The following is a 21,266-nucleotide window of genomic DNA, read 5'->3' on the forward strand; positions in this document are numbered from 1 at the left end:
CCAAAAAGACGACAGAATAAACTTGGTTTGCGGTTGTAATAATTTGTTTTGCTTTTCTCAAGCGTCATGGCTGTCATCGACTCTTGCATCATGACTCTCCTACCCCTCTCCGTGGCACGCGTTTTTCCATCTTTTTCCAAACTGTAAATATACCAATTTGCACTTTTCTGATCCAAAATGAAACCCTGAAATTACAATATGCAGAATTACTGTAATGACTATACAGTTAAAAAAATTTTAAATGGTCAATGGGGACAAAAAGTCACTGCAATAAAATTTGGAATCTAACTCTACAAAAACATAAAATAAATGTGTTTGTTATTGTTTTAGATAACTTCATCTTTACCCCTGTACCCTAGCCTTTTCACATGTTATGTATGGATTATAACTTATATTATGAAAATTTTTCAATAAAAAAACTGCATGGATCTAAGGGTTACAATAAAATAAAACTCAACATGACATTTATTTTTGACTGGCTGATTTAGAGATTTGAGCAAAAAAAGCAGAAAACAATATGAATCCAAAATTGTTGTATACTGTGAAATCCATGATGACTCATTCGTCCTTACGCTACTGGGCTAGAATTATTTTCTGGTGTATCGTTGATATATGAAAGTATTTAAAATGTAACCATTACAATCAAACATTTAATAACCCCGCTTAAGAAAAAACATTCCTTTCAAAGTAACACAACCAAAGTTATGGCCCAAAATAGAGCAAAAATTAACCTCAAAGGGAAAATAAACTCTCCAATTTTGTCTGAGTTAATCTAAATTTTGACCCGTCTTGAAATATTATCTCTCATTCCCAAGTGAGAACCTTAAATTAGGATAACCCAGTATTTGCAGGATGGGTAGGACATTGAACTTTAATATCGTCCCATACCTCTACTTATGATAAGATGGACCTAATTACTTTATCTGTGTTAGCGTTCATATCCTGTACGTCATGGGTGTCAAACTCTGGCCCGCGGGCCAAATTTGGCCCGCCGTGTAATTTCATTTGGCCCTTGAGGCAGTATGAAATTAACATTAGAGCTGGCCCGCCGGTTTTTATACAGCGGCGGTGCCACCACTAATACTCATACTTGCCAACCCTCCCGATTTTCCCGGACTCCCAAATTTCAGTGCCCCTCCCGAAAATCTCCCGGGGTAAACATTCTCCCGAATTTCTCCCTATTTCTACCCGGACGACAATATTGGGGGTGTGCATTAACGGCACTGCCTTTAGCGTCCTCTACAACCTGTCGTCACATCCGCTTTTCCTACATAGAAATAGCGTGCCAACCAAGTCACATAATATATGCGGCTTTTACACACACACGCACACAAGTGAATGCACTGTATAGTTCAACAGCCATACAGGCCACACTGAGAGTGGCCGTATAAACAACTTTATCAATCTTACAAATATGCACCACACTATGAACCCACACCTAACAAGAATAACAAACACATTTCGGGAGAACATCTGCACCGCAACGCAACATAAACACAACATAAACACAACAGAACAAATACCCAGAACCCCTTGCAGCACTAACTCTTCCGCCGGGACGCTACAATATACCACCCCCCCCCAAGCAATCTTTTTTTTTTTTCTTTTTTTTTTTATTGACATCCAGCATCAGACATTTCCATCTACTAAATCATATTCACATACATCACATAACCGTTGTCTGTCCTAAATGTCAAAAGTATTTTTGTTTGCCACCACCCCCCCAAAAAAAGAAAAAGAAACAGTGATAAACAAAAACAAGGTAGTATCTACACATACATCAATTAAATCAGCAAATAATAAATAATACATTGTTAATAATATTGAACAGAAAAAAATAAAATCAAATATACACATATACTTATATGTATGTATACACATATAGGGAGTAACCTTTTTTTTTTTTTTTAAACAGTACACTAATTCCCAAGATTTAAGTCAGGCTTACGGGGCGTGACATAATTGATCCAGTTTCCCCAGTATGAGGCAAATTTCTCCAATTTATAGTTAATAAAGGCAGTTATCTTCTCCATTTTATATATGTCCATTGTGGTTTCCATCCATTGCTTCAAAGTTTGGCTCTCCTGGGATATCCATTTCCTAGTGATGGTCTTTTTACAAGCCACCAGTAGGATATTCATTAAGTATTTATCTTTCTTCAGCCAATCTTGAGGAGCAAGTCCAAAAAACAAAGTTTTACTTTCAACGGGTATTTCTCGTTTGAAAATATCCTGTAAAGCTTGGTGTATCTCTTTCCAATAGTCCTTTATGGTAGAGCAGTTCCAGAAAACATGGTAGTGGTTTGCATTTGAATTCCCACAATTTTTCCAGCAGGCAGGGGAGTTATCATAGTGAGACTTCTGAGAGGGTGTAATAAAAAATCTGATCAAACTTTTCCAGCCAAACTCCCTCCACTTGGGTGAGCTGGTACAAGTCCATTGATATTTCCATATTATTGTCCATTCTTCCTCCGATATAGTTATCCCTCCTTCCTTCTCCCATTTTTTTTAAATATATGAGGTTGAGTATAATTTCATATTCAACAAACACTTATACAGGCATGAAACAGTTTTATCAATAATTTCTGAATTGTAAGCTTTTGTAAACAATTCAATCCAACATATATTCGTCTTTGTAACGCTTTTCACCTTCATATTAACAAAATGACGCAACTGCAGATATCGATGAAAATCTTGGTTTTCTAATATATATGTCCTTTTCATAGTTTCAAAACTAAGCATTTTTTTATTTTCCATTACACTACATAAAGCTGTTATACCCTTAGATATCCAGTCCTTAAATCTTGAATCTAACTGATTAGGTGCAAACTCTGTATCATAGGCCCCCAAGCAATAATTAATGTTTTACTCATGCACTTTCTCTTGCTACTTCAAGGCTTGAATGTTTGATTAATTTGTTATTGTTATTTTATTTGCAAATTTATTATTAGCCTGTGGAAAAAGTTTATTTGGATATTTACCTCAGAGGGCTGCAAATAGAAAAGAGGCATTCAATTTGTATTTAGATTTTATTTGATATGCCATTGATATTTTTAAATTATTATTATTTGAATATTTGATTTGACATGTCACTATAAAGTTATATAAGCCTTGCTTGTTCAATATTCAATGCAAAACTTGTTTGGGTCCCTATTAAAAGGTTAATTTGTTCAACCTTGGCCCGTGGCTCTGTTCAGTTTTAAATTTTGGCCCACTCTGTATTTGAGTTTGACACCCCTGCTGTAAGTTGAAAAAATATTGCATAAAACATGTTTTATAGGACTATAGTTAGTTGTCCTTCAGAACACGCCTTTCCGCTTTAGCCCTGGGTCGCGTCCTTTTTCCTTTTATCGGACACGAGTGACGACACGCTGTAAAGATGAATGCCAGTCTCTCGAGTGCTGACGAGCTTGGATTATGTGCGCAATGTCGGGATCTGACAACTGACGGTAAAGGTATTTTCCTGGTGATGTTTGCGTGCACTGCAGGTCAACAATCGGTGGCTAAATTCTCTACGAAACTAAGAGTTATGCTAGATTTAATGTTAATGCCGTTTTGTTGGTAAATCATATTTTTCCTTGCTACATATTGTTTCAAACATAGACAACACATGCATATCTATTTGTTACACAGGAGAAATTATAACTGCCACTCTGTTAGAATAAAAATGCTATGTGTCCATAATTAACCTTTCTTTGTACTGCAACAACAGACATGGTGCACGCTTATGTAAACAGGTTAAGCTGGAGTGTTGTCCATGCTACACTCAAAAAACCCCAAACAAAAACATGACTACAAATGTGCAATCTTATGTTGCATGTGTTACAGTATTGTTACGTCATGTTTGCTGCATGGCATGAATTTATAACTCGAAGAAATTGGGTTTACAACATTAATTGTTTTCAACGTATACAATAAACATTGTACAATATATAATAGCATCCAGGATGCAACAATCTTTTGGTCATTGGGTGGACTTCCGAGGTTTCAAATTAAAATGCTGTTTGAAGCCGAGCAGGCATTTGTTGCTGTGGTGCAGAATGATGGAATGTCCTCATCAAGCACAATGCACCGCTCATCATGCTCCATATTCAATCTGCTTCGCAGCAGCTTTTGACTCTGCAGGGGTACAAACATTTGAAGTTTCTCTGTGTTTTCCCCAATCAATTGTGACAGTATGTGGTTTCTTCATGGAGGGCGTTTGTTTAGCAACATGCCTAGAACGTGCATCGTTTAACTCGCACGTAGTTATTGTTTCTAAATAAAGAAAAACATTTCCACTGCCTTGAATAGAATAATTTAACAATCTGTCAGCCACAATGAAGGAGACATTTACTAATGTAACCACTGATGAGGCTCTTTGCAAAGTTGCTGGAATAGTGTGCTTGAAAAAGCAATTATTGGTGCATACCCAGGCTAAAATCCCAAAAGCTATTAAATGTTTAAAATTGTGCTTAGTGAGTCAAATGAAAAAATAAAAAAACATATGTTTGTTTTAAATGGGAACTGCACTTTTTGGGGAATCGTTCACAATCATTTTGACAGACATGACGATCGATCATTTTTGCTAATGCATTCTAAATATTGAATAAATAAGATCAAAAGTCTGCTTAAAATGGAGCTCTATTCTGAATTAAAAACCCTTAAAAAAAAAAACCAAGCACCTCGGTTTGTCAATAGCTTACTGTCTTTTGTTCCCTGCTTCCAAGTTTGTTTGTTCATAGCCAAGTTTGTTATCCGCCCCGTGAGCGCTTTTTGTTTGTACCCTTTTGGTTTTGTTCTTGTTTTAGTATTTAAAGATTAAATCATGTTTACCTGCAAAATGCCTGTCTCCTTCTCTGCATCTTGGAGTTTGTCACAAACTAACTCTGAGAGAATTATCCAGCCAAATTCAAACCCCGCAGAGATGTCTATGGCAGAGAGGCTTAATTTAGCGTTAAAACTAATGGCTAATTTAAAGAAAAGTTTGGCTGCTTTCCAAGCCCTCTCCCACCCACCCCTGTTGTCTGTGGGCCTATCTGGGGACGTCTTGGATCCGTCCCTTTAGGGGAGGGGGCTATCAGTAGCTGTGCAGATGGGGAGCCGCAGCTACTTCTCGTCCCAGTTGATCTGCAACAGACGGCACCATCATCTCCGGTGGGCCGGCAGACGCCACCATCATCTCCGGTGGGCCGGCAGACGCCACCATCACCTCCGGTGGGTCTGCAACCTACGGCGCCATCACCTCCGGTGGGTCTGCAACCTACGGCGCCACCACGCACTACGGTGGGCCAGCAGACGCCACCACCCTCTCAAATGGGCCAGCAGCAGAGGGCGCCACCACCATCCTCTCCGGTGGGCCAGCAGCAGGGGGCGCCACCACCATCCTCTCCGGTGGGCCAGCAGCAGGGGGCGCCACCACCATCCTTTCCGGTGGGCCAGCAGCAGAGGGCGCCACCACCATCCTATCCAGTGGGCCAGCAGGGGTCGCCACCACCATCCTGTCTAGTGGGTCAGCAGGGGTCGCCACCACCATCCTGTCTTGTGGGCCAGCAGAGCGCGCCACCATTCTGTCCGGTGGGCCAGCAGAGGGTTCCATCATACTCTTGTCAGCCACAGATGTGGTCATTTCCCGGGCGACCACCTCGCAAATTGCGGCGGCGTTGAACTCGCCATCACCACCTGACTCTTCCCCGCGGGTTGCGGGGACACTTGGCCTGGCGGCCCACCGCCTTGTTAATATTATAGTCACCAAATGAAAATGGAATACTGTTAGCGCTTTTTGAATTGTTATTTATTGGGTCTTATGAGCGAAATAGAGGACCTCCCATTGGTTCCGCTGTAAGCAGACTTTTATTAACCTTCATTAATGAGTTTGAATGCATTAAAAAATACATTTGTCGCCCTGTCTTTCAAAATGATTTGGAACAATAGGCAACATTCCCAAAAAAGTGCAGTTCCCCTATTAGTAATAGGAACACAGCGTAACCTCGATTTATGAACACTTGTATTTGGGACCTTTTTAGTTTACTAATCTTTAAATCATGCCAAATATCTATGTCTCGGCCTATGAAGGCTTCACTCATTTATTTATTTTTGCATGCCTTTTGAAGGCGTCAAAGGCTGCCATTTTGATAACATCGCTTCCTGTACAAGAGGCACCGCCCACTACGTCACATCCCGTTTACATCCTGTACACACGGGCACGGCCATTAGGAAGCGCTTCGAGGGCGACCGGCACGTTTGACGTGTTTATTTACACAGTTGTCACACAATGCGTCGATCAGAACTGTGTCAGCCTGTCTTCGAGATCAGTTTGTGTAATCAGAAACGCTTTCAACTTGTCCCAACTCTTAAAGTGTTGCTCTATAGCTTTGGGTTGCTACACAACACTTTGAGCGAGCATTTTCACTAGTTAGCCTGTGCCCTGCGGCACCTTTAGTTTGAGTTTTTTATCAGCAAAAGGGGGCTTGATACCGCAGCAAGTTTTTAATTGTGATGACTCTGAAAAAGATGCCACAGCAGACCTTTATTACAGCAAAGAAGAATGAACTACCGAGACACAGACCGATAAAGGATCGTCTCACACTGCTAGTATGTGCTAACGCTAGCGGTGACTGCGTGAAACCACTGCTTGTTAATCAAACCGAAACTCTCAGGGTGTTCATTAACAACTATTCTTAGACAGAAGGTAAAATTGTTTTCCTTTTTTTGTTTATTATCGAGTAAGATGGTGGTTAACATTTTAGAGTGGACCAATCAAACTTTTGTGTGTGTGTGTTTGTGTGGATTTGAAGCTTTCTATAATGTTGATAGGATAGAAAAGAGATTGCTGAGCCATTACCCTCTTGCTATGTTAGTATATATATATATATATATATATATATATATATATATATATATATATATATATATATATATATATATATATATATTTACCAAAATAGGGACTTTTGATGAGACTAGAACCATTTATTAATGTTTACATTGATTTCTTTGGGGAACTCTGCTTCACTATACAAACCTTTCAGTTTACCAATCATGTTAAAAAACAACCAATTAAGTTCTTGAATCGAAGTTCCACTAACCACTACTCTAATTTGGATTAGTATTTACAATAAAAAATTAATATTCTGGAGCATTTTTTTCCCCTACAATGTTGCGTTTAGGGACTCGTGCTCTCAAAGAGGAAGACGATCAAAGAAGCTGACAGTTACCCAGCTCACGTTTTTGCCAGTTGTTCTTGTTTTGCAGCTGTGTGTGCCAAGAGAACAACACTGGTTGGAGGAGAATTTTACATTAACTTTGACATGCTGAAGTTGGTCCACTTGTATTTGCTTTTGGGCTTGCATCCAGAATTCCAATCAAATGTGGCCAAATAATGTTTTGTCCGTCATGAAAATAAAGAACTACAGCAGTCCCTTAAACTGCATCTACTGAATTATGACTATTTTAGTCCTGTGTCATTTACACAATCAAAGCTAACTCTTATTTTCCAACACTGAATGTTCGAGACTCTTACCGTTTAGATCAGTGGTTCTCAACCTTTTTTCAGTGATGTACCCCCTGTGAACATTTTTTTAATTCAAGTACCCCCTAATCAGAGCAAAGCATTTTTAGTTGAAAAAAAAGAGATAAAGAAGTAAAATACAGCACTATGTCATCAGTATCTGATTTATTAAATGATGTAACAGTGCAAATTATTGCGAATTTGTAGTGGTCTTTCTTGAACTATTTGAAAAAAAAAGGTATAAAAAGAACTAAAAACTTGTTGAAAAATAAACAAGTGATTCAATTATAAATAAAGATTTCTACACATAGAAGAAATCATCAACTTAAAGTGCCCTCTTTGGGGATTGTAATAGAGATCCATCTAGATTCATCAACTTAAATCTTAACATTTCTTCACAAAAAAATAAATCTTTAACATCAATATTTATGGAACATGTCTAAAGAAAATCTAGCTGTCAACACTGAATATTGCATTGTTTCAGAGTCCATATTTTGTTGAAGTATTATTTAATAAATAAATTTATAAAGGATTTTTAAATTGTTACTATTTTTAGAATATTTTTTGAAAAATCTCACGTACCCCTTGGCATACCTTCAAGTACCCCCAGGGGTACACGTACCCCCATTTGAGAACCACTGGTTTAGAGCATGAGACATACCTGCACAATCGGATGACATCCTTTATGACCGCGTTTAGCCTTCACTAAATTAATCCTAATTTTGATCAACATTTTTAGATAGGTATTATTTTACCAACATGTTTATTATTTTGGTTTTTGTTTAAAGCTAAATCTTCCCTGAGAAGTTTTTGCCACTCTTAAAGCTGAAATATGCTCTTGCGTTACAAAGTGTGCGTACCCTTTGACAGTGTCTTAATTCATTTATTGCTTTTCTGCGGAGGCTGATTTATGACTTGCAATTCTCTTCCCAAACGCTTAAGGGCAGTGTCTCCTGAGGGAGCAACCACAGCTGTCGTTGACCAAATATTTACCTTCTTGTGCGGTCGTGAACGATAATGACCGAAAAATTCAGATTGCTGTTGGTGTTGGAACTTGTCATTCAGTTTACTTTTAATGCACATTTGCTCCTAAACCGGAAGATAAGACGTTCGTAAAATTGGACCGTGCAACCCCTGACTGAGTCGAGGTAGATCACAGACGAATTTGCAACGCTATCTGGCTGTTCAGGACGTGGGGGACCAGAGATTTATGCAATTTAAAATAAACATAGCTGTTAGATAGCTATTTTTTCACTGATGTGCATTTTTTGTGTGCTAATCAGACATCACTGCAAACAAGAACACAAGCACACTCAGCAATTATTTCCGAGAGCACCGACATTTCAAGTACACTATACAGGAAGCAAACAGTTTGCATGCAAATGTTAATTCACTGTTGTATTATCACATTCAATAATGTGTGCATTTCAAGCATAATGTCAAGTGTCCTGTGCTCAGGGATTCTCCTCAGCAAAAGCTGGCAAATTACAGCTCTTCACTCACTCCAAGTCATCGCTAACGGGAAGCTAGAATGTTTGGGTGGTGCACGTCAAGGTCTGCCGGAGTGTTCGCAGGGGTTGGTGCAGTTAGAGCCACATAACATGCAGCCGGCACAGCTCTTATTTTTTTCAATGTTTTCATAAACTCAATTAATGTAATCTGCTTCTTCTTCTCAGCACTGTCCTTCACACTCTCTTTCTTCATTATCATGGTTAGAAAAAAAACCCAACAACCTTGCTAACTATTCGCTAACAAGCTATGGCGTGAGATACCAGCTGTTTTGGTGAGATCTTATGCGGTTCGCTGTGGCATTTGCTGTGCTATCTAGCGGTGAGGGAGCTAAAATGTTTTTCTTTCAACCTTGAGCATGACAACTAGCTGAGATCCCAACAGATCATATCCAAAAAAATGTCGTGAGTTGGGGCACTTGTAAGCCTGGATTTTGACTGTATTTTGATCAATTGATTGATTGATTTGATGCAGTGTGGCTCAACACCACTTCAATTGCAAAAGCAAACTTAATTTCTGCAACTTGTTTCCCATGCTGGAAACGCTGCGCTTTATATACTGCTGTGGCTAGTTTTTAAATTGTTTTGGGTTCACAAGCTTTACATGTCGCCAATAAATTTAGTCTCATCCCATCTGACCAATTAAACTCTCAACAGGTCACGGTGGACCAATGAAATTGTTCATAATGAATAAAAGCACTAACACAATCATAGTCAGCCATTTAGCATGTTATGGACTCACCCTCATCATGGAGAAGAACGACAAAATGCACACGTCGTAACCCAAAGCCAAAGAAGATTGACCCGGCCGTCAACACAAAATGCGCTGCACAGAATGGAAATCCACTACCACTAAGAGGCACCAAAAGGCTTGGCCGCTGCGTGCAAAAGAAGGAGGAGACTGGCAAAGACCAGTAGGCTACTGAATGACGTCTTACAGGCATTGTCGTTTGTTAAATTTGTTGATGAACAAAAGCGCCTGAGTAAATATTTCATGTCTCAACGTGTACACTAGCGGCTTGTAGTCGTGGGCCAATATATAAACAAAATACAGTTTCTGCAAACATTAGGTAGGTGTATCTTATAGTTTAGGTGCGCTCTACAGCAGTAAATTGTTATAATACTTATTTTGAAAATGTCAGTAAAAATTTATTTTGGGTTTTCTAATGGATCTACATTGTTTGACTTTTAAAGTGTCTGGTGCTTGTTTTTGGTGATGCTAAAGTTCCCGAGCCAATTTCTTAGGTCATTTATTGTATTTTCCATACTGCACAGCAGAGTTTCGTAGCTTCACACACATTGAGCGTAACACTTTGCTCTCATTCCGGGAGAGTTCACTGTTGGCGTGCAGAATTTTGGTTTGTTAAGCAAACAAAAAAGACTTGAATTTACTGAGGGCAAAACACTCATATTTTTTCACGATCTGTATAAACCAAGTTCATAGCAACTGAAGACAAAGTCTTTGCAGTTGAAATAAAATGCCACATAAAATGTTAGTGTTTTATGCACTGTAGATTAGTTTTATGACATATTTAATTAAAAGGCAATGACTCACCGGGTCTTTTCTCGCTGCGACCTTTGCGACCCCCACATAGTCGTACTTTGGAGATCAGAACCAGGATCTGTTTCTGGCACAAGGACTTGTTGCTCTTCGGACAGGGCTTACGCTTGTTGGCTACTGGTCGATTGGTTTGGTCGTCCTTGACCGCCCGTTTCTGTCTAATGAGTGAGCTGGCGAGAGCTGCCATCTTCCCACCCCCCTCTCAACTTTGGGAGGGGGGTGTCTTCCTTCGCAGTGCCCTCTTTTACCGCTGTGGCTCTTGTTTTTCGGCAAAAACTGGAGTAGGACAAAAGGTTTTAGAGAAGCCGCCACAAGGGAGCCCTAAATGGGTTAACAGGGAAGAGTTTAGTGGGAGGGTTCCCTTGGAGATAGAAAAAATGGGAGGGATGCAAGTTCACCTGCAGTCCAATATACAGTCCCCACACTGGCGCGTCATACAAATGTCACACTAATATATTATTAGGAAAAAAGTGCTATAGTCACATATTGGCAAAAATGGCTTTTAAATGGGTGAAAATGTATATCATAAATTGCTTTTTTCACACATCTCCAATACCAAACAAAAATCAGTCCACAGCCAAGTTCATAATGTCATATGGCCAAAAAACAGTCCTACTTTGAATAAGCATATAAAAAGACTTTTACTCAAAACTGCAATCATTTTGAACGCTAGGATGCTCTTAGAGATGCAAGAACAATCAAAGTGTTGGTCACCATTTGTGCAGTCCATGGAGGTCCAACTTTGCCTCCCATTTAAATGTGGCAGCATCCAACAATGATGTGAGAGTCCGAGCGGTAATCCGGCAGACTTAAATCCAGAGGTAGAACAGCAGGCAGTGCGCTGACGACGCTTGTGGAAACTGAAGAGACATGGACCCAGATAGATAGAGACTCCCCTTCTGCCTCTTGATGGCATTGCTCTGTTCCCACAGTCCTCACCGAATCCCCCCCCAACCCCAGCGCTCCCTTTCCCTCCTTCCCTGGTTCCTCCTCCTCATCCAAAGTCAGCCAGTGGTTGCGAGAGTATGTGTGTGTGAAATCCGGCAGCCACCATCAGTAGAGGTGACATTCATGAGCGAGCGAGAGAGGGAGAGAAAGAGAAAGAGGGAGAAGCTGCGATGTGTAAGAATGAGGCAATAAAAAAAGACCAATTCATAAACTACCAGATTTGCAGTGGCTGCTGCTGGGTTGGGGTTTTTTTTATGAGGAAAAATAGAAAAAAAAATGTTTGAGAGAAAAAATGTCACATTGTTGGAGAAAGGAACAGGAACGATAATAATGTGGCAGGTCTTTATCGCTTTTGGAGGAACAACATCCTGTGACACACACACACACACACACACACACACACATTGAATTTTGTAGTGGCATCTCTACTGCTGTGTGTCTGTCGGTATTGCGCTTTGTCTTCTTTGCCACTGTTGTAACCCCCTAATTTAGTCATAATTTTTCCACTCTCCTGATTGAATTATTCAGCTAGGCAATGCACAATTAAGCCAACATATAAATGAATGCATTAAGTGAGCAATTTTCTTCCACTGATGCTAACATCCACGTCTTGGTATCCACCTTTACATCAAATAACGAATGAATAAATCAGTACCACCTCAGAAAACACTTGACTCTCCAAGTACCACCATCCTGACCAACAATAGAAAAGGCATAAGTATTCATTAAAGACAAGGGAAAGGTTTTATTTAACAGGTGTATTTAATATTTTTGGCCACTGCAACATTACACACGATGCACAAATATCAGCAATTATACTCAATATTTTTGCTGTTGTAACGTGAAAACAACGCAACTTAAAGAATCTTTTGACACATAAAATCGTGTGCGCCATTTATTCCATCAAAGACGAGACTCAGAAAGGTGGTCACAACAAACCCCTACCTTTGGGTAAATCTCCTGACGGTCACTTAAAGGGGCCGCACCGAATTACTCACTCTTAACTGCATACTGTATATAAATGCTAAAGAAGAACAACATTGTTACGTGCACAATAGAACAATGACCGTGAAGGATGACAACAAAGTCAAGTGAACAGGTGTGATGAATTATGTCCTTAAAGCAACCGCTACAATAAACAGTATTTACAGACTTCTTTGACGAAACACTAGATAGAGCCAGCGCACCACCAGGGATACGCTTACCACAGTTTGATAATAACTGATCTAGATACTAGGTATTGGATTTATTTAGTCTAAATTTTGTTAAACAGTCACAATTTTCTGTCTATCTGTGTTGGCCCTACGAAGAGGTGGCGACTTGTCCAGGGTGTACCCCGCCGTACGCCCGGGTGCAGCTGGGATAGGCTCCGGCACAAAAGGATTATTTAACTTTTCATACATCTTCAAAATATATATCTTCAAGGCAAACATCACAGCAATTTTATTTACCGAGACACAGTCGAAAACTTTATAAACTGAATGATTCACCTGCCGCTACATTAGGTACACCTTCCCACTCTCGGATCAATACAGAGCCGCAATAAAAAAGATGCTTTTATCAGCATTCACATCACAGGGGCATCCAAAACTGAATGCAAGCTCATGCCCAAAGGCTACCCTTTTTTGGTTAAAACAAATATCCGACATGGTAACATGTGTAAATCAAAAAAGCTGAACATCATCATAGGTCGGGCTTCACGGTGGCCCCCTCGAGGGGTTAGTGCGTCTGCCTCACAATACGAAGGTCCTGCAGTCCTGGGTTCAAATCCAGGCTCGGGATCTTTCTGTGTGGAGTTTGCATGTTCTCCCCGTGAATGCGTGGGTTCCCTCCGGGTACTCCGGCTTCCTCCCACCTCCAAAGACATGCACCTGGGGATAGGTTGATTGGCAACACTAAATTGGTCCTAGTGTGTAAATGTGAGTGTGAATGTTGTCTGTCTATCTGTGTTGGCTCTGCGATGAGGTGGCGACTTGTCCAGGGTGTACCCCGCCTTCCGCCCGATTGTAGCTGAGATAGGCGCCAGCGCCCCCCGCGACCCCAAAAGGGAATAAGCGGTAGAAAATGGATGGATGGATCATCATAGGTCCTCTTTAAGCAAGTCTATGCTGATCACCCAGTTGCCCACATATGTGGTCCTCTCCAAGGTTCTCATAGTCCTCATTGTCACCGACGTCCCACTGGGTGTGAGTTTTCCTTGCCCTTATGTGGGCCTACCGAGGATGTCGTAGTGGTCTGTGCAGCCCTTTGAGACACTAGTGATTTAGGGCTATATAAATGAACATTGATTGATTGATCGCATATGTGGATATTTCTTAGTTCTTGAGGCATTGTGTCACTGACTAGGGATGTTCGTATCGATCCTGTGGTATCGATATATCGATACTCACACGCCACTCATTTGGCATCACTTTTCTGAAAAAAGTATCGATATAAACCAAAAAACGGCGTGTGGGGGGTGCAAACATCACTTTCAGATGTTTTTGATTACTTACTTGACTTACCATGTGCTGGGACACCCCTGTACCTGGCAGAGTATAGAGCTGGCCCAGTCACGTCACAGGAGACAGCGAATGAGCGTCGTCAACGTGCAACACACACACAGCCAGGCCAGGAGGTCAGCACGGCCACAGATGCGGGAGCCGGAGGAATGGAAAAGCCAGAGACGCGATAATGGGAGACAAGAAACGAAGCGTGGTGTGGTGTTATTTTTCACCAGCAGACAAAGCCACGGCATGGTGCGAACTGTGTGACAAACAAGTGCCACACAGCAGCAACACCAGAAATTTATTTAAACATATAAAGACCACACATCACGAGAGCCACAGTGAGCTGGTAAAAAGACAGACCCACGCTGCTGTGAAAGAACCTGCACCGCCACCCGCAGCCCGGCAGAAGACCCTGCATGAAAGTCTGCAAAAAAGCGAAGTGTATCCAGGTAGCCTACAGACAGTTAGCGTCCGACCTTTGACAGTGTAGTGATAAAGTCTATAAATATTCCGATCACAATCTACTAATAACAGACACTTCAGGTGAAGGGGGAAATTATATCCAGTGTTGTCCAATTGTTGACTTAAAACAGGCATTGTTTTTTGTTATTTTTCGTAATGTTTACTGAATATTTTTTTTTTAAATGATTATCCTAAATTCAAATAATTTCCACACAGGGGAATTTACTGTTAGTTGAAAATTGCTTGATTATTTAAAACAAGATAAGAAAGAGATAACATTTGGAGATTCTTCATCTTTGCATTACAGTTTTATTTTTTTCCAAGAAAATCTTGAAATATATGATTGAATGTGATTTTGGTTTTAATCTGTAACATGATTTTTTCCATTTCGAAAACATTAGCCTATTTTATATTTCATTAATTTCTAATTATATCACAAACTTTAAAAAATAACTGCAGCTTCTTGCGATTCGGATTCGACAGTTAATTTGAAAGCCCTAATATCTCATAAAATCCTTAATATCTTTTATAACAAATACATTTTATCTTCCCTATTGTGACATGAAAATGTTATTCTTTTCAGATGAGTCTCAAAGAGCACGTGAGATCACAACAAGCCTTGCCAAAATGATTGTGAAGGACTTGCAACCCATTTTAATAGTAGAGGACCAAGGTTTCCGGCATTTTATGAAGGTGGTAGATCCTCGATACCAGATCCCTAGTCGGAAATCCATGATGACAGGTGAAATTCCCAAACTGTACGAGCATGCACAAAAAACAGTAAAGGACTCCATGCAATCAGCAAGCAGTGTGGTTTTAACAACCGACATGTGGACTGCAAGAACCACTGAAGGTTATTTGAATCTGTCAGGACATTTTATTGACAAAGACTGGCAGATGTAGTCTTGCAATCTTGCAACAATCTATGTAGCTGTGCAGCACACAGCAGACAATATTTCTGAACAACTGATGAATGGGGCATCACCAGTAAGGTTCATGCGGTTGTTACAGACAATGGAGCCAATATGGTCTCTGCTGTGCATAAAACTTGTTGGAAACATATTCCTTGTTTTTCTCACACACTCAACCTCATTGTGAAGGACTCCATTAAGGGTGACACAAGTCTTGAGTCCAGCTTGGAGAAATGCAGTGCCATTGTTCGGGTCTTCCATCACAGCACCAGAGCAATTGACAAGCTAAAAGAAGTACAAAATCAGTTGAATTTACCACAGCATAAACTAATCCAAGCAGTAGATACTAGATGGAACTCTGTGTTGTACATGATTGATAGACTGTATGAGCAACAACAAGCCATCACAACAACACTTCGTCTTCTCGGAAGAAACAACATGTGCCTATGTGATGAAGAATGGTCCCACATCAGGCAGGCCAGTGATGTCCTCAGGCCTTTTGAAGAGGCCACCAAGGACGTTTCAGCAGAGCAGTATGTCACGATTTCCAAAGTCATACCTCTGGTCTGTCTTCTTCTCCAGAAAGTAACCACATCTGCTGACCAGGGAAACAGTCTGGCTTCACAACTTGCTGCACAATGCAAGCGAAGGTTCCAAAACATTGAACACAACCACACTCTTGCAGCCAGCACCTTTTTGGACATTCGCTTCAAAAACATTGTGTTCAGTGATTCTGCAAATGTGGAGATGATTAAATCACGGATCATCACAGAAATGCAAGCCCTGGCCTGCACTGAAACACAGTCAAACAAGACATGAGGCCGACGCGACTACATCAACTGTGACACAAGAGTCACCTGCTGAGTGCTCATCATCCAAGGGAATATGGCAAGAGTTTGACAGTCGTGTTCTGGCTTTTCAGAGCAATCGCACAGCAAACACAGATGCGTATGTTGAAATGAGAAGATACATGGAGGAAAAGGTGATCCCAAGGAGTGAGGACCCTTTGGTTTGGTGGAAAAAAAATGAAACCACATTCCCAATGCTGAACAAAGTTGCGAAAAAATACCTTGGAACTATTGCAATGTCTGTTCCAGCAGAGAGACTCTTCTCTAAGGCCGGAGAAATAATCAGACAGAGGCGTAATCGTATCAAAGCAGAAAACGTGAACATGTTACTTTTCCTGTACAGCAATCTGAGACTTCAGTAAAGTGTGACGTGTGATGACATATCTCGAGTACACTAAAGGTGTGATGGTGTCAGACATTTTTGTAGATCATTTTTCCAAGTTCATTTTCTCAGGGAACTGTCTTTCGTATGCAGGTTTATAGGACAAGAAAATCCTAGTTTATTGTGATAAGGAAATTATTGACTTTGCTTCAGAGAAATGTTATAAGTTTACTTCCACAAAGAAGTTTGAAACATAACATTGTTATGAATAATTTTTTTAAAGCTTTTTCTACCAATACTTTTTTTTGAGAAAAAAGAAAAGTGAAAATGTGTATATTTTTGTTTATATTTAATTTATTTTTCATATTTATGTTATTTATTTTAATTTTACTTTTATTTTATATTGACCATAATAAATGTGGTATAAATGGTCTGTATTTGTCTTGTGATTTGTCTTAAATAATAACAATAGTAATAATATTTTTGACTGACAAAAATTGCCAATAATAAATTAATGGTATCGGTATCAGTATCGGTATCGATGAAAATGTAAGAAAAAGTATCGGTATCGTATCGAATCATAAAAGTGTGGTATCGCCCATCCCTATCACTGACCTCTTTTTCACTAGAGTTGCTTGCTTTAAGTTCTCAAACCTATCACTTGGTCAACTAATCTTTCGTGTTAATGTTTGTCCTCATTTGTGCTAATTCCTATGGACTAAAGAATAAGTGTCTATGGATGTTCTCATTCATCCAGGTCATTTTATTCCCAGGGCATTTAATCTATCACCACTATACTGATCATTTTGTTTTAGATTACAGTTCGCCTCTCATCCAAGTAGGCTTCATCAGTTATAATAAATAAATAAATGGGTTGTACTTGTAGAGCGCTTTTCTAACTTCAAGGTACTCAAAGCGCTTTGACACTACTTCCACATTTACCCATTCACACACACATTCACACACTGATGGAGGGAGCTGCCATGAAAGGCGATAACCAGCACCCATCAGGAGCAAGGGTGAAGTGTCTTGCTCAGGACACTACGGACGTGACGAGGTTGGTACTAGGTAGGGATTGAACCAGGGACCCTCGGGTTGCGCACGGCCACTCTCCTATTGCACCACGCCGTCCCCCAGTTTATGCCTATAGACTTTCATTGGTCAGATCTAGGCTTACATTGAGATTGGTCAGATCGAGGCGAGCAGTTGGTGCTAAAACCCCAACTATTAATACTGCAACAAGGAGGGCGTGACTGGGCAAGGATGTTTCTGCCCTTTTGTGGTGAATAAACAACTGTTAAGATGCTAAGGAGCCACCCTTCTGTCAATGCCAAATCGTTAAATTGGATTTTCCTCTTGTTTGCATTTATGGAATTGTGTGGCAAAACGATCGCTTTGAAACGACCACTACCAGCCCAAAATCAGTCGGAATCCCTCATGTTAGCATTACATTCAGTTGTAAAAATTGTACAAAAGAATCTTCTTTGACCGGCACATTTCCAACTCCTATTATCTGTTGGAGTTTTTTTAAGAATGGTTGAAGGGACATTGTATTATGTGGTGTAAAGGGGTATGTGGTATAAATCGTGTCACAGACCACCTCCTCTGTTGAGTGATGGCTTTTCAACCTTTATGCTTTCTTCACCCCTTTTTTGTACCATCCGTCCTCCCTGTACAGGATCTGTACATTTCTGTTCTGAAAGGAGTTCTGTTTCTCCCTGAAGTTCATGTAAACAGCTGAGTTTTGACTTAAAGAGTTTGCCCGTCTATGCTGTGCCATATGCTGGCTTAGTGGTTGTTTCCTTTTCCCAATATGTAAAAATGAGTGCATTCATCGTTACACTGGATAGCATACACATGATTGTTTTTGTGGGTGTGGGGTGTCCGGGCTTTATGGTGCTCAAGGTTCTGTCTCAGGATGTTGCCTGTTTTGAAATGTACCAGAATGTTGTGTTAGTTCAAAATCCTTCTGAGTTTCTGAGATAGACCTGATCATATGGAATGACAATGTTTTATTGTGTCTGTCATCTTTTTCTTCTTTATTCATTCTGTTCTTGTTATTTCTAGAACTGAATGTCATTTTCACAAATGACCAGCTGGGATTACTACAGGTTTTGAGGGCTTCCCTGAAATGCTAATGCTCTTTCTCCTTGGCCTATGGGCAGGTTGGAATGTTTGGGGGCGGCATGGCGTAGTGGCTAGAGCAGCCGTGCCAGAAACCTGAGGGTTGCAGGTTTGCTTCCCACCTATTGACATCCAAATCACTGCCGTTGTGTCCTTGAACAGGACACTTCACCCTTGCCCCCGGTGCCGCTCACACTGGTGAATGAATGATGAATGAATGATTAGTGGTGGTTGGAGGGGCCGTAGGCGCAAAACTGGCAGCCACGCTTCCGTTAGTCTACCTCAGGGCAGCTGTGGCTACAGATGTAGCTTACCACCACCAGGTGTGAATGAATGATGGATTCCCGGTTCTCTGTGAGCGCTTTGAGTATCTAACAATAGAAAAGCGCAATATAAATCTAATCCATTATTATTATTATTATTATTATTATCAGCTCTGTGTTGTAGGGTTCTGATAACGCCCAGTTTGTACTACAGTGGGTGGTGTGAGTCAAAAGTTAAGTAGTCTAGTGCATCCTAGAGACCAGAAAAGACTGAAGGGTAAGGACACCTATCTAACCATTTGGGGCTAAAATCAGACTTAGCTTCTCATGAAACTTAAATCTTCTTCTCATGAATACTTCTTTTGACAATTCTATGCTTTGAGCTTTGTGAGAACGGTTTGGGTAAGGCTATATTTTGATAAATTCATAACATAAATCCCATCAGATACAGTTGGGATGCAGCGATTTACAACATCCTCAAATGGAGATTCCAATACTCGCAGTTACCTCATTCCACTCCTGAAGCTTTATTTGGTGTGGGGCCTCCGCTAGGTCTCTGCTCATAATGCTCCCAAAGCGCTAGTGTACTAGAGGTGCTGAGCAATTATATGATCGTTAGTGATGAGCGTGATAAATTTCAGGTCGATCCCAGTGATCGACCATGAGCATATATTCCCTCAATCAAACTTGGGGAAAATGTCGGCGACAACAGCAAATCAGTCGCTTTACCACCCGTTACAAGTTACCGCAGAAGTAAACAGAATCATAAATATGAGCATGAATGACCAAACTTGGAGCTAAACGCATAGCGGCGAAATAAATGTCAGCTGTAGCTGACAATGTCAGCTAACGGAATCAAGATTGATTTCAAACGGAATCTAGTGTTACCGTGGAAAGTTGCGGAAATTGCTGTAATGTGAACTAAATGCTGTCATCGTATGGAGAAAGAAATCATATTTACAGGTAACATACACACTCACCTCCATGCCGGGGGTCAGCATTCTCGCCGGGCGCCCTGAACTTTTCTCGGGCCAGCTCTCCGCCTGCCTCTGGGACACAGAACTTAACAAATTTTCCACATTCAGTGATTTACAGTATAACACTCTTTTTTTTTGTTTTTTGTCTTATAGCTGAGCAAAATTTTTTTTTTTAATAATCAAAACTGACATTCAGACCATCAAACCGACGTAAAACTGCCATGCCAGATATTTAGATTTTTTTCTATTAATAGATTGTCCCCTAAAATACCACTGACTGTGTAGCTACACGGTGTCGCTAAGCGAGAATGCTGCGGACTATCGAGCACACTTGTATGTAAGCCACACCCACAAAATTTTGGAAGAAAAATATATGTTCCATGATTTTGCCGCCCCAGATAATAAGTTACATATAGTTATATTGTCCAAAAACCAAATACCTTTTTAATTACATGAACGTTATTTTCTACATTTCTACAAACCACATTTTTGACATTATGTTCTTACAATCTAGCTGATGTGTTTTCAATCAAATTGCTTCCATAGATGCCCCTTAATTGTTTATCTGTGCCTGTTCTGTTTGTATACTTGTTTAAAAATTATACAAATATATAGAGAATAAACTGAGTTAAGAGTGGAAAATTGTGCATTAACTGTAATCGAAGGATAAATTATTCGTGATTTTGATTTTGTCATGCCTGTAATTCAGTTTTAAGTTTGATCATGTTGGTTTTGTTTTTGGACTCTTGTTTCCCGTTTTACACTTCCTGGTTTTGTTTGTTTCCATAGTAACCCATTAGTTTCCACCTGGTCTCCAAGTCATGGCCTGTTTCTAATATTCATAGTTGCTATTTTCTACCATTTTGTTTCTGTCCTCGTCCTGGGAACTTTGCTATTTGCTTTCTGTTGTACATGCCCACCTACCTACTATGCTGCTCATGCTCCATGCCCTCGATCACCTGCCACGCTCCTTGCTTTTCATGCCACTTGTTTTTTGGTCACAGTAAGTGTTTTGTTTTAGTTGTTTATAGCCATGCCATCGTGCTGTTTTTGTTTATAGTTAATTCATGCCATCGTGCAAGTGTTTTTGTTTCCTCTTTGTATTTTGTAGCCTAGAATTATACCTCCTTGTGAGCGCCCTTTGTTTTGCCTTTTTTTGTGTTTAGTGTGTAAATAAACTTAATCATGTACCTGAATACACGCCTGGCTCGTGCAAATCATCCTCTGCGTCGAAGAAGCAAAATAAATCCAAGTCACAGTCCTGACAGATTTTTGGCAAAATTACCCAGCCCTAAAATATCCCCCAATCGGGTGTTAATTTTTGTTAGAGCTCTGCAGAGGGAGCAAAGGCAAGGCCGCTAAAGA

The 21,266-nt window shown here is 40.3% G+C and overlaps 1 protein-coding gene across 3 annotated transcripts in view; it reads right to left on the reverse strand.

The window, feature by feature from the left end:
* Nucleotides 1–11,500, reverse strand: part of fgf11b (fibroblast growth factor 11b) — a 118,892-nt gene extending 107,392 nt beyond the window's left edge. Inside the window, exons 1-2 of one of the 3 annotated variants that reach the window (XM_061897839.1) lie at nt 11,272–11,500; nt 10,552–10,833 (exon numbers count right to left, since the gene is read on the reverse strand). In XM_061897839.1, coding sequence (XP_061753823.1) covers nt 10,552–10,744 — 193 coding nt within the window. In that variant the 5' untranslated portion in view covers nt 10,745–10,833; nt 11,272–11,500. Of the gene's footprint in view, nt 1–9,738; nt 9,867–10,551; nt 10,879–10,955 lie in introns of those variants that run through there. The other 2 variants (XM_061897838.1, XM_061897840.1) reach the window with 2 other exon arrangements.
* Between the last annotated feature and the right edge of the window lie 9,766 nt (nt 11,501–21,266).

This window comes from Nerophis ophidion, linkage group LG04, assembly GCF_033978795.1.
Source record: "Nerophis ophidion isolate RoL-2023_Sa linkage group LG04, RoL_Noph_v1.0, whole genome shotgun sequence".
Classification (NCBI taxonomy): domain Eukaryota; kingdom Metazoa; phylum Chordata; class Actinopteri; order Syngnathiformes; family Syngnathidae; genus Nerophis; species Nerophis ophidion.